The 12240-nt window shown below is 36.8% G+C and overlaps 1 protein-coding gene across 3 annotated transcripts in view; it reads left to right on the top strand.

Annotated features, from left to right (window-relative positions):
• Positions 1–12240, top strand: part of Naalad2 (N-acetylated alpha-linked acidic dipeptidase 2) — a 75588-nt gene that overhangs the window by 39172 nt on the left and 24176 nt on the right. For all 3 annotated transcript variants that reach the window (NM_001357399.1, NM_001357400.1, NM_028279.4), the window contains 5 exons: positions 6872–6957; positions 7212–7331; positions 7435–7517; positions 9454–9517; positions 10846–10913. In NM_001357399.1, coding sequence (NP_001344328.1) covers positions 6872–6957; positions 7212–7331; positions 7435–7517; positions 9454–9517; positions 10846–10913 — 421 coding nt within the window. The remainder of the gene's footprint in view (positions 1–6871; positions 6958–7211; positions 7332–7434; positions 7518–9453; positions 9518–10845; positions 10914–12240) is intronic.

The following is a 12240-nucleotide window of genomic DNA, read 5'->3' as shown; positions in this document are numbered from 1 at the left end:
TTTTGTTGTTCAATTTGGCATTCTGTTCTTGTGGCTGTCTTCTTTTAGGTTTGTTGAGGGATTACCTTCTTGTTTTTTCTAGGGTGTGGTTCCCGTCCTTGTATTGTTTTTTTTTTTCTGTTATTATCCTTTGAAGGGCTAGATTCGTGGAAAGATAATGCATAAATTTGGTTTTGTCGTGGAATACTTTGGTTTCTCCATCTATGGTAATTGAGAGTTTGGCAGGGCATAGTAGCCTGGGCTGGAATTTGTGATCTCTTATTGTCTGTATAACATCTGTCCAGGCTCTTCTGGCTTTCATAGTCTCTGGTGAAAAATCTGGTGTAATTCTGATAGGCTTGCCTTTATATGTTACTTGACCTTTTTCCCTTACTGCTTTTAGTATTCTATCTTTATTTAGTGCATTTGATGTTCTGATTATTATGTGTCGGGAGGAATTTCTTTTCTGGTCCAATCTATTTGGAGTTCTGTAGGCTTCTTGTATGTTCATGGGCATCTCTTTCTTTAGATTTGGGAAGTTTTCTTCTATGATTTTGTTGAAGATATTTGCTGGTCCTTTGAGTTGAAAATCTTCATTCTCATCCACTCCTATTATGCGTAGGTTTGGTCTTCTCATTGTGTCCTGGATTTCCTGGATGTTTTGAGTTAGGATCTTTTTGCATTTTCCATTTTCTTTGATTGTTGTGCCGATGTTCTCTATGGAATCTTCTGCACCTGAGATTCTCTCTTCCATCTCTTGTATTCTGTTGCTGATGCTCGAATCTATGTTTCCAGATTTCTTTCCTAGGGTTTCTATCTCCAGCATTGCCTTACTTTGGGTTTTCTTTATTGTGTCTACTTCCCTTTTTAGGTCTAGTATGGTTTTGTTCATTTCCATCACCTGTTTGAATGTGTTTTCCTGTTTTTCTTTAAGGACTTCTACCTGTTTGGTTGTGTTTTCCTGTTTTTCTTTAAGGACTTGTAACTCTTTAGCAGTGTTCTCCTGTATTTCTTTAAGTGAGTTATTAAAGTCCTTCTTGATGTCCTCTACCATCATCATGAGATATGCTTTTAAATCCGGGTCTAGCTTTTTGGGTGTGTTGGGGTGCCCTGGAATGTGTGAAGTGGCAGTGCTGGATTCTGATGATGGTGAGTGGTCTTGGTTTCTGTTAGTAAGATTCTTACGTTTACCTTTCGCCATCTGGTAATCCCTGGAGTTAGTTGTTATAGTTGTCTCTGTTTAGAGATTGTTCCTCTGGTGATTCTGTTACCCTCTATCAGCAGACCTGGGAGACTACTTCTCTCCTCTGAGTTTCAGTGGTCAGAGCAGTCTCTGCAGGCAAGCTCACCTCTTACAGGGTAGGTGCCCAGTTATCTGGCGTTTGGACCTCCTCCTGGCTGAAGATGAAGGGCCAAGACAGAACCTTTCCCAGAAGCTGTGTTGCTTTGGCCTGTCACAGAAGCTGTTAATTTCAGTAGTCCATACTCTCACCTGTGCAGACTACTTTTCTGCGGAGTCCCGGTACCAAAATGGCTCCCGCGGATCCTGAGGCTGGGGCCTCCCCGGCCGGGTGGACACCTGACCTCTGGCTGGGAAGGTGGCCAGATGTCTGGAGCCCGAAAACAGCACTGCCTCAGAAGCTCTGTGGCTCTCGCCTGTGGTCCACACTCTCGTCTGTGCAGACAACTTTCTGCGGAGTCCCAGAGCCAAGATGGCTCCTGCAGGTCCTGAGGCAAAAACCTCCGGGGCCAGGAGGACCCCTTTCCTCTGGCCGGGAAGGTGGCCAGATGTCTGGAGCCTGAAAATGGCTCTGCCTCAGAATCTCTGTGGCTCTTGCCTGTCCCAGAAGCTGTTAGCTTCTGTAGTCCACGCTCTCACCTGTGCAGGCTGCTTTCTGCCAAGTCTGGGAACCAAGGTGGCTCCCTCCGCTCCTGAGTCAAAATCCTAGCCTCCCAGGCAGGGCGGACCCCTGTCCTCTGGCCGGGAAGGTGGCCAGATGTCTCCCTAATAACTTTTATGATGGGTAAATTGAGAGACAGTAAAAGGAGCACAGGGAAAGAAATCACTTATGGTTTATTCTTTACCACATGGCATAAATAAGCTAAAATGAGGAAATCATGTGATACAACAATTCTCAATGGGTGTATCATTGTAATCACTATTTTTTCATGTTCCTTTTCCTTTGTTTCCTTTTAAAGACAGTGTTGAAAGACTCTGCGTAGTCCTGAATGTCCTTGAAATTGTTTTGTAGACCAGGTTAGCCTTGATCTCATAGATCTTCCTGTATCTGCCTCCCAAGTGCTAGGATTAAAGGTATGCACCACCACTGTCCAGCTATAATTTGAATTGTTTTAACATGAGGCTGTGGTAGAAGAGTGATCATATATGATTGTTGGTCTGAGTAAAAGCAGACAGAGAGTGTAGTTGTGGAAACACAGGCCATGGTGCAAAGTTCAATTTACCTGAAAGATTTGAGAAATGGAAATGTTAATGCTGGTAAGTCAGAGTGTACTCTGATGCTCAGAATATGTTTTTATTGTTCAGATTGGTTTGTTTCAGAAAATTTAAGGTGACAGTTCAGTTTTCTTAGTTTTGTAGGAATTTAGAATTTGAATTACTTACAGACTTAATATTATAATTCAATCAGAACAGTTATAAATTATAAATTATAAAGTTTACTATTCTACAGAGGGAGGGAAAGGTAACATAGTTATACAAGATAGAGGCTTTGAAAAAATTTAAGTGCAGAAACAGACAGATATGGACAAAATACATCCATAACTTCTCTTTGTTTCCTCAGGGGTCTGGAGAGATTGCTTGTCAATTAAGTGCTATCACAGGTTTTATAGAGGGCTGGATTTCGGTTCCCAGTACGCATGTTGGCACACAGATGGCTGTAACTCCAGCTCTAGGGAATCTAACCCCCTCTTCTCTCTTCTGTTTTCCTTGCCCCATCTCTACACACATGCACACACACACACACACACACACACACACCACATACACACACACACACTATATTATGATAATATGTATATTATGCATATATATATGTATACATACACACACACACACATCTACCTGCATATGTATCAAAAGATGGCCTAGTCGGCCATCACTGGAAAGAGAGGCCCATTGGACTTGCAAACTTTATATGCTTCAGTACAGGGGAAGGCCAGGGCCAAAAAGTGGGAGTTGGTGGGTAGGGGAGTTGGGGGGAGGGTATGGGGCACTTTTGGGATAATATTGGAAATGCAAATGAGGAAAATACCTAATTAAAAAAATCTTGTTATATATATATATGTATATATATATATATATATATATATATATATATATATATATATATATGAATAAACAGAAAAGCTTATGACATACCGAGACTAGAATTTGGTTATCGAACACTGTTCTCATTTATTGTTATGTTTTTAGTTAAAAATGGATAGAAACAACAACAAAATCCTTAAAAATTTTCTTCCCTTTGACCTCATAGACTTGATAATTTCTTTGTCCATTTAGGGATATTATCAAATAATAATATATAAGACCAGTTCCTCATGTTGCTTGCATTAATAAAGAATAATTTTATCTTTCCCAAGAAAAATGAAAATACAATTGAACACAAAGTCAGCAGAGCAAAATTAAAGCTAAACACACAGGTATATAAAATATGGATTTTAACTGCCTGTACTGCTTCTTCAAGATGAAGCTATGGTATATACAGATGGACTCCCAGAATTGGTAAAGGATAATTTAAAGAGATAACTGTTAGGTATGAAATAAGAATTTATTCTGTATTTCATTAGACTCATTAGTTAATAAAAGAGCTAGGAGTTGGTGTTAAAATTGGTTCAAAGAATGTTTAAGGATATATATATATATATATATATATATATAAAACTAGAGGAAATTTTTATTTGATTATTATTATTTATTTATGATCAGGATTAATTATGCATTCAGAAATTTTTTTTAGGAGCATCTTCAGTTCAAATTATGCAAGCTTGGCAACCGAATCCTTCCTTCTATTAATTAAGCACAGATAACAAATTATAGTTCTTTCTATATCTACAATCAACAACAGCTTGTTTTTCTGTTCCTGTGGGGAACAAACAACTCAATATTTATACAAGTCATTCTGGGAGATAGTGTGTATATGGCCTTTGGGATGGAGGACATTTGACTATGGTTGCCTGAATTTATCCTGGCCTTAAAATTAGTTATACCCTGAATGAATGTTAAAGTCCAGCCTAAATCAAAATCAAAATGGTTGGCCCATGGAAGTTTCACTATGTAATTATCCACTAAGTACAACTCTTCAAATTCTTATTTAGCAATAGAATTTATCATATTCTTCAGGTAGTCCTAAGGCCAATTTTAAATAATACATTTATAGACCACTTTCCCAATCATGAAGAAAGTTATTGAGCGGCAAATATTACTATAAATATAACCACATACCACTTTAACTGGGGCACATATTTTGAGAAATGTGTTACCTGTAGAACATCAGAGTGTACTTATGTACACATAAATGGATTGAGTGTGGCTTCTTGATGCCATTCAGAGATGCTTTAAACAAAGAGAATGAGACTGCTGTTTAATATGGCTTTTTTGTGTTAAAGGAAACTTTTTTCATTTTTTATTGGTTATTTTATTCATTTACATTTCAAATGTTATCCCCCTTCCCAGTTTCTCCTCCACAAATCCTCAATCCCCTCCTCCTGCCTCTTTGATGCCACACACTCCTGCCTCAGTGCTCTAGCATTCCCCTCACCCGGGTCATCAAGCCTCCACAAGACCAAGGGGCTCCCCTCCCAGTGATGTGGGATAAGACATCTCCTCTGCTACATATCCAGTTGGAGCCATGGGTCTCCCCATAGATACTTTTTGGTTGCTGATTTAGTCCCTGGGAGCGTTGGTTGGGGCAGGGGGCGGTTCTGGTTGGTTGATATTGTTGTTCCCCCAGAATTCTTCCAGAAGTTCTTTTATTGTTTAGAATGTTTTTTGCTATCCTGAGATTTTGTTATTCCAGAATAATTTGAGAACTGCTATTTCTAACTCTATGAACAATTGAGTTGGAATTTTTATGGGTATTGCATTGAATCTGTAGATTCCTTTTTGTAGGATGGCCATTTTTACTCTGTTAATCCCGCCAATCCATCAGCATGGGAGATCTTCCCATCTTCTGAGATCTTCTTCAATTTCTTTATTCAGAGACTTGAGGTTCTTGACAAAGAGATCTTTCACTTGCTTGGTTGGTGTCACACCAATTTATTCTATATTATTTGTGACTACTGTAAAAGGTTTCATTTCCCTATCTTCTATTTCAGCCCATTTATCCCTTGAGTAGAAAAAAGCTATTGATTTGTTTGAGTTAATTTTATATCCAGCCACATTGGTGAAGTTGATTACCAGCTGTAGGAGTTCTCTCATAGATTTTTTTTGGGGGGGGGGGGTCACTTCGTATACTATCATATCATTCACAAATAATGATATCTTGACTTCCTCCTTTCCAATTTGTATCCCTTTGATCTCCTTTTGTTGCCTAATTGCTCAAGCTAGAAATTCAAGTACCATATAGAATAGATGGAGAGAGTGAGTAGGCAGCCTAGTGTTATCCCTGATTTTAGTGGGATTGCTTCAAGTTTCTCTACATTTAGTTTGATGTTGGTTATTGGTTTGCTGTATATTGCTTTTATTACATTTAGGCATGGATCTTGAATTTCTGATACTTCCAATACTTTTAACATGAAGTGGTGTTGTATTTTTGTCAGAGTTTTTCAGCATCTAATGAGATGATCATGTAGTTTTTTTCTTTGAGTTTGTTTACATAGTGGATTACATTGATGGATTTCTATATATTGATCCATCCTTGCATCCCTGGGATGAAGCCTACTTGTTCATGGTGAATGATTGTTTGGATTGGTTCTTGGATTCCATTTGGAAGAATTTTATTGGTTATTCTGCATCAATATTCATGGTGGAAATTGGTCCGAAGTTCTCTTTCTTTCTTTGGTATTTGTGTAGTATAGGTGTCAGTGTAACTGTGGCTTCATAGAGTGTATTGGATAGTGTTCCTTCTGTTTCTATTTTGTCGAATAGTTTGAGAAGTTTTGGTGTTAGGTCTTCTTTGAATGTCTGATGGAATTCTACTCTAAAACCATTTAGACCCAGGGATTTTTTTTTGGGGGGGTTGGGACACTATTAATGACTGCAGTAATAAGTAATTCATTATACTATGACATCATAGCAGCCTCAATGTCAATGGTGCTTTTAGTTCCTTTGTAATCTTAGGTACACTATCACATATGTGGTTTGTTATTGACTTAAACAACACTTCTTTTTTTCTTTTTTCTTTCTTTCTTTTTGTTTGTTTGTTTTTTGAGACAGGCTGGCCTCGAACTCAGAAATCCGCCTGCCTATGCCTCCCAAGTGCTGGGATTAAAGGCATGCGTTACCACCGCCCGGCTTAAACACTTCTGTTCAGGGATTTTTACAAATATATGTTCAAACAATAGATTTATCTTTCTAGTTATTGCACAACACACTGTCACTCCTGTGAAGTGAGAGTATAAAATTAAAAAAAAAGTTAAGGCATTTGATAGTATATTTTGAGTTAGAAGTAAAAATCAGTAATAGTACTAGAAGGAAAATATTAAATATTGTTTTTAAAAGTTGGCTTTCAGGTACATGCATAAATCCATATGAAAAAAATTGTAATAATGCAATGTAAGTGTCTCAAATAGCCCAGTTTTTGAGATGGCAGAAATATGTGCATTCAGTGTCCCATTGAACAGTTTTTGTAGTTTTGGGGATTTTTCAATGAAATGTTAAGTAAAATAAATACAGTGCTCTGTATGAACTAACTTATTCATTTCAAATTTTTAGGAACATTAGAATGCATGTTAATAACATTAACAAAATCACAAGAATTTACAATGTAATTGGAACTATCAGAGGGTCTACAGAACCTGGTGAGTCATTAAAATTTTAAAAACATTTTCTTTTTAAAAAATTAAGAAAAGATGAAATTCTGTCAATAACATACTATTTTGGCTGACTTGACACTGAAATTCAGGGGAAGGTTGTTACCATTCTAAAAGATTTTTCTTTACATTGTTGGTTGTCTTCTGTGGAGAAAACTCATACAGGAGAAAGTTTAATTAAATACACAATGACAAATGCCTGTAATGTGTGCTAGTTGAAGCTCTCTGGAACACTTGTCCAGACAGGTATGTCATTCTCGGAGGTCATCGTGACTCCTGGGTGTTTGGAGGGATTGACCCTACCACTGGGACAGCAGTTTTGCAAGAGATTGCGCGAAGTTTTGGGAAACTTGTGAATGGAGGTAACTAACAATTCTCTGGTCACTGGTAATTGAAAGAGACTTGCTTAATATTCCCATAGCTGTAGGTGGCCATAGCTAATCAAGTACACTAACATGATTTCAGGTTGGAGACCTAGGAGAACTATCATTTTTGCCAGCTGGGATGCAGAGGAGTTTGGGCTGCTGGGGTCAACTGAATGGGCTGAAGTAAGTAGCATGGAAGGTACTTATTATAACATTGTATAGATTATATCTTACCTAGTAGGGAATGACTCAAGTTAAATTTACAAATACATAATTTTTTTATTCTCATGTTTGTTTTGCAAATCAGAGTCATTTTTTAAGTTAACACTATTATCAGAATATTTTTTTCTGTATTTGTATTGTGAAAATAAAATCAGTAAACTCAAAATAATGTGAATTTACAAGCTGTTAATTTGTCTTGCCTTTCATAACAGTTATAATGTTAATTATAAAATGATAATACTGTAAATTAAATCACTTTGAGTAGCTTAATGTAGTATTTCATGGAGTTGTCTTCTTTTATTATTTCTTACAGGCTCTTAACTCTTAAAGAGCCTCTCCTAGGCACCTTCTTTCTTCTTTCCAGTTCTCCTTTGTTGGTAATATCTAAGTTTTTTACTAAAATGTCTAAAGTGAGCATATGCATTTTCATAAAGTTAGATATGGCTTGTGGTATTTGCTTTGTCTACAATCTGTTTATCAGATATAAGTATCAATTTTATCCATGTGATCTAAAGTATGCATATCTGTGTATAGTTTTAAAATATAGTTTTAAAAATAGTTTTAAAAATGCCTTCCTCTGACTCATTTTTCCTTATATCACTGTAAACTAATAATATGAAGCAACATCACATATAGTTACTTATCTGATATTACTTAACTTTGTTAATTCTGTACATGTAAATTTTGATGCTAGTATCATAAATATACAATTTGAAAGTAGAACATTAATTTAGAGTGATCAAATATTACTGATCATGGTAATTTTTGTAGAATGTGTGACTTATTGTAATATACATGTACAGAAATGTTTGTTCCTTTGATTTCAGAAATTTAAAATAATAATCAAAGACATCTAAGATTTATGTTAGTAAATTTGCATTGATAAACGTATGGATTTAGAAATCATTGCAACATTCTTCCTAGTTTTCTATAAGAGGTGTTATTATATTCAATAGCACGTCTAACTTCTGTAAGAACATAGATGAAGTTATGTATGGTGATGTTCACCTTAGTTCCTGCACTCAGGCAGCAGAGGTAGGAAGGTCTCTAAATTTGAGGCAAACCAAGTTTATATGAATTCTAGTCCAGCCCTGTGTACAGAGTGAGACCCTGCAAATGCTGTAATAGAGACTTTGATTATAATCAAGACAACTGTATTAATTACTTTTCTTGTTGTTAGAACACTTTGCCTGCGAAAAGCAACTCAAGGTAGAAAAAGTTTATTCTGCTCATAGTTCCAAGGTACAGTCTATCATGCTAGCAAAGCAGGGAGTGACGGTATGTGAAGCAATTGATGACGTTATATCCACAGGCAGGAAGCTGAAAACGCTGGTGCTGGTTGTTCAACCAGGACCTGAGCACATAGAATGGGCATTTTACTCTTTATTTTATTCTTGCACTTCTCTATAGATTTTTATAAAAATACATAAATGGACTTTTATATTTTTCACCCTTATACTACACTTAGGAATCCACTTAGTGGATCTCAAACTTCAGTAGATATAAGGATCGGTTTCTAGGGACATCTGTTAGAAAACAGATTCCAGCCCTCACTTCAAACAGTTCAGATTCAGCAGATTTTGGGTACAGCTGCCAAAACTTATACCCTAATTTCAGCATATTCTGATACAGAGAATCAAGGAATTACACCTGACATTATTTTTGTTGGACCCTTTGCTTTTAGTACACAGCTTCATAATATTCTCATTTTCTTATTTTAATCTTATTGCTATAATCAATTAAGCAGTTATTAAATTTTTCTTTTAACTTGTGGTTGTGGATAGGTACTGTATTTAACATATAAACATCAGTAGACTTTTTGGTGGAAGATTGTTGTCATTACTTTGTTTATATGTGCATAGAATAGTGTGAATTAACAACTTTGCTTCAACTGCAGGAGAATGCAAAGCTCCTACAGGAGAGAAGCATTGCTTACATCAACTCAGATTCTGCTATAGAAGGTACATCTTCTTTCATTGTCAAATACAGTGTTTAAAAGTAAGTCCTCCCCCTACCCCCGAACTCCCGGAGACTGGACCACCAACCCAATAGTGCACATGGAGGGACCCATGGCTCCAGCTGCATATGTGGCAGAGGATGGACTTGTTGGACATCAGTGGGAGGAACGGCCCTTGGGCCTGAGGGGGTTCGATGCCCCAGTGTAGGGGAATATCAGGGCTGGAAGGCAGGAGTGGGTGGATGGATGGAGGAGCACCCTCATAGAGGCAGGGGGAGGGTGATGGGATAGGGGGTTTCCAGAGGGGAGACCTAGAGAGGAGATAACATTTGAAATGTAAATAAAGAAAATATCCAATAAAAGGGGGAAAAAAGAGTAAGTTCCATTTTCAGTAATTCATTTCTAGGTAGTATAGTTTTTGTTTCTTTGGTCTTCTTTTAGCCTGTCTTGAGACCAGAGTCTCATAGATTGCCTCGAACATGGTGGCCATGACCTACACGCTCTATCCTCCCACCTCTGCCTCCTCAGCACTAGGATTATAGGAGTGCTCCAGAGTGTCTGAAATGTTTTTGATTTAAAAAATTTTTAATTATATAAATTCAAATTTAATATATCTTAAATCTTTTGTTTGGACAAGACCTCAGTAATTTAGTTTTTAATTTTACTATAAGAAAAATAATTCATATCAATCATTAGGACTTACACCTGAGCTCTGAATCCTAGTTTTCTTGCTCTATCTTTGGTTTATATTTGCTTGTCCTGGATGGCTACTTAAAGTATCTACCACACTTTTCTTGTGCAAGAATTAGTGAAATTTGGCTGAAATATTTCAAAAGTAATATTTTGCAGAAAACATTGTACAGAAATTATTTTCTTCATAAAACATTTTCTTGAAAACTAAAATAGCATTTTCCCTATTTATTGGAACTGCTTTTGAATGGACACATTGTATTTACCTCCAGATTTTCAGTGCAGTTTTGTGTATTGGCCCTGAAGCTGTTATAACATACAACATGTCTAATAAATTGATCTAAATTACCAATTCGAATGAAAGAATGAAGAATGTGTTCTCTAGTCTTAATGCTTTCTTTGACACTGTCCCCTGAGAAGTGTTGCTACAAGGAAAATTGACTGCTGGCTGTGGGAGCTACAACCTCAGCCATAGAGCCCATCATTCCTTTATCAGTCTCAACAATGCTCTGCAGCCTTTCTCACTCCTCAGGAGCGTTCTGAATTAAAAACTGTTACATTTGAAATAAGAAGTTGCAATTAAGCATAAATGTATTTCATTTGGTTGCCGAAATAATCCTTTTGTGTTGAAATGTTCTTTAGGTAATTACACTCTTCGAGTTGATTGTACTCCTCTTCTAAACCAGCTGGTTTACAAAGTGGCAAGAGAGGTAAGTGATGATACCTGGCTTCACTACTTCATGAGGAATGGAGAGCACATCTGTCTTTATTAGCTACATTGATTTCTAAATTGATATCAGGAAGCTGATGAGGCAATTAAGTAGCAACTGACTTAATTTTGAGGAAAAAAAAATTGTAATAAATAACTTATTTCCTGTTGTCATTGTGACAATGCTAAGAAATGAAGTATTAAAAATAAGTCAAGGAAGTTAGAAATTGGTCAGTGTAGAAATCATTGGGATTTATCACCACATAGTTCACTGTATGTCAAGGTAGTGAGTAGAACGGACACTAGTTAGTCCAAAGGCAAAAGGGAGACTATCTGCCACTGGTGATTACACAGAAACCTTCTAAGAATTAAACTAAGCATATATTAAATGCTCTTGAGAACTAAAGCACATTGAATCTCAAAATAAAATCTGATAATGTACTCATACTGTCCGTACCCTTTATTTGAGTAGTTCTGCTGTAGAGATCACAGATCTTACAGAAGTGTCAGAGATGAGCTCAGTGGTTAAGAGCACCACCTGATATTTCTGAGGACATGAGTCTGTTCTCCCAGCACCAACAATTGCCTGTAATTCCAGCCCCAAGGGATCTGACATTTTATACTTCAATAGGCACCTTAACACACATGGTGCATACACACACACACACACACACATACACACACACACACACACACACACATACACACACACACACGAACCAACCAACCAACCAAACCACCACACATCAATACAAGCAACATGAATATTTAAAACAAAAGAATATAACTGTAAAATTTTTGCTGCTTTAAGGTCAGCCTTAATGAAAAGTGCCATGTTACTAGAGGTTCTTTTTCCTAATCTCTTTAATCTTGCTCTACCTGTCTGTTTACTGCTAATATCTCTAAAAGCAGGCTTTTTCCCTCAAACAAATGTGCTCTTTTTCCTCTTGATGGTAACCTTACCCTTTTGTTTAAACTTATTTCCAGTTCTTTTATAGGAAGGTCTCACAATAGTATCTTTCCTAAAAGCAAGTGTAAAGAGAATCTTTATGATTCAATACTTCAGAATATGTTTTTATGATCTGTACTGTAGTAGAAAAATAGTTCTTGTCTTTGATGTCAGAGGTGATAAGAACTTTTGAATCAGTAAGTAGAAGTTTTTATTTGTGAACCTTGCACAAAAGCATGAAATTAATATCGATGGCCATACAAAGACCCTGGGAGGTAATGTGGCACTTCCACCATCCTGTAAACCAATTACTATAATTTCTTCCACACCTGGCATCTTAGTTACTTTTCTATTGCCATAAAGAGACACCACGACCCAA

The sequence above is a fragment of the Mus musculus genome, chromosome 9 (genome assembly GCF_000001635.26).
Source record: "Mus musculus strain C57BL/6J chromosome 9, GRCm38.p6 C57BL/6J".
Classification (NCBI taxonomy): Eukaryota; Metazoa; Chordata; class Mammalia; order Rodentia; family Muridae; genus Mus; species Mus musculus.
The sequence above is the reverse complement of the archived record's forward strand: the minus strand, read 5'-3'. Positions and strand labels throughout refer to the sequence as shown.